The sequence below is a fragment of the Micropterus dolomieu genome, unplaced genomic scaffold, assembly GCF_021292245.1.
Source record: "Micropterus dolomieu isolate WLL.071019.BEF.003 ecotype Adirondacks unplaced genomic scaffold, ASM2129224v1 contig_8880, whole genome shotgun sequence".
Lineage (NCBI taxonomy): Eukaryota > Metazoa > Chordata > Actinopteri > Centrarchiformes > Centrarchidae > Micropterus > Micropterus dolomieu.
The window spans coordinates 847-2,143 of NW_025737866.1; the positions used below are offsets into that span (position 1 = coordinate 847).

The window sequence follows — 1,297 nt, forward strand, 5'->3', positions numbered from 1 at the left end:
AAATTTATTGATTTAATTCAGAAAATTTCTAAACAAAACTTTTTTTTTTGCCTATAGAAATGCAGATAAATGAAAAAAACACATCACAAATGCCTTTTAGAAATCGTTGCTCATGTTGATGTACAGTATAACATGTTGGGGAAGAATGAAAACCTATATCCTTCAATAATTAAAGAACTCCCAAGCATGACTTCTATGTGCACATAGTTATCTGAAGACTAAACTCTCAACTTAGTTTTGGCTTTGCTGCACCAGTTGAAGAAGAACCACGAGTCTTTTATTAATTATGCATTTTTGCCACGTGGCAGTTTATATTAGTATTTGTATTTGTTCTCCAGTTTCTTAGTTATCTTGAACATTTCATAGGGGGGGATGAGGACCTCTTGCTCTTTATCTTTAAGGGATGGATATTTTTTCAGAAAAGCACCAAAACAGGTCTCAATTTGAAAGCATGTCTTACTACCAAATTTCTTCAGGTCTGTTCTTTTAGAGCTGGAGGCAAAGAAACCAAACCGAATTATATCGTTGACATTGCCAGAAAGCACAAGATTTGTTCTGCGGTAAGTTGTGTGACATTTTTTGTTGTTACTGAGGATCTGAACGGCAGATGTTAGCCAGAAATGTAAGGAGTGGAATGCAAAGGATTTTCCATAATTTGTTCTGTTGGTCCGGACTGCTTCGTTGAATATACGATAAAACTTTTGATCATCAGATGTATAAACACAGATTGCTTGCTTATGCTCCTTAGTTAGAGCCTCCTCCCCTTTATCGATTGGTTCTAGTTTCTTGTTTGCACAACGTTCTGCTTTTTTCCAGACATTTGCAAATTGGCTATTTTTCATTTCACTTTTGAAGTATTTGCCTTTGATCATTTCCGTCATTGTTTCGTTGCAGCCAAAGTACATGTCATCAACAGCATCTTCAACCATGTTCAATGGGATGACCTGGTTAGCATCTCGCAGACTGAAGATGTAACTGATCTGGAGGGGAAGGAAGAACAGATGGGAAGGAAGGTCATGAATTAAATGCAGTTTGCACCGCTTTAACAAAGTGTAGCTTACTTTATGATACTTTTGCTGCTGAGACATTCTGTACTTCTGCAAACACAAATCTTGTACTAGACTCAACTTACATGTTGGTACCAGCTCTCATACATATTCTATTCCCTCATCACTACCTGTATGTACTGTCCTGCTACTCGTGAATACTGAATATACTGCTTGTGAGCCCTGAGACTCGCCAGATTCATTCCTGCACCGCTGTCAGACAGTATGCTTCATGGCTGCCTGCAGAGTTT

At 37.9% G+C, this 1,297-nt stretch overlaps 1 protein-coding gene across 1 annotated transcript; it reads right to left on the reverse strand.

The window, feature by feature from the left end:
* Positions 1-314: 314 nt before the first annotated feature.
* On the reverse strand, positions 315-1,156 carry LOC123965217 (ecto-ADP-ribosyltransferase 5-like). Its single transcript, XM_046041794.1, has 2 exons — positions 1,133-1,156; positions 315-980 (listed from the first exon to the last, which is right to left on the reverse strand). The coding sequence occupies exons 1-2, from the start codon at positions 1,154-1,156 to the stop codon at positions 315-317; spliced, it is 690 nt and encodes a 229-aa protein (XP_045897750.1).
* Between the last annotated feature and the right edge of the window lie 141 nt (positions 1,157-1,297).

What these genes read in the sequence shown, in the direction of transcription:
- LOC123965217 (XM_046041794.1), bottom strand. Translation starts at nt 1,156, where the DNA reads ATGTATGAGAGCTGGTACCAACAT. An exon ending in ATGAGAGCTGGTACCAACAT is followed by an intron (nt 981 to 1,132) that starts GTAAGTTGAGTC and finishes CTTCCCCTCCAG; the next exon opens with ATCAGTTACATCTTCAGTCT.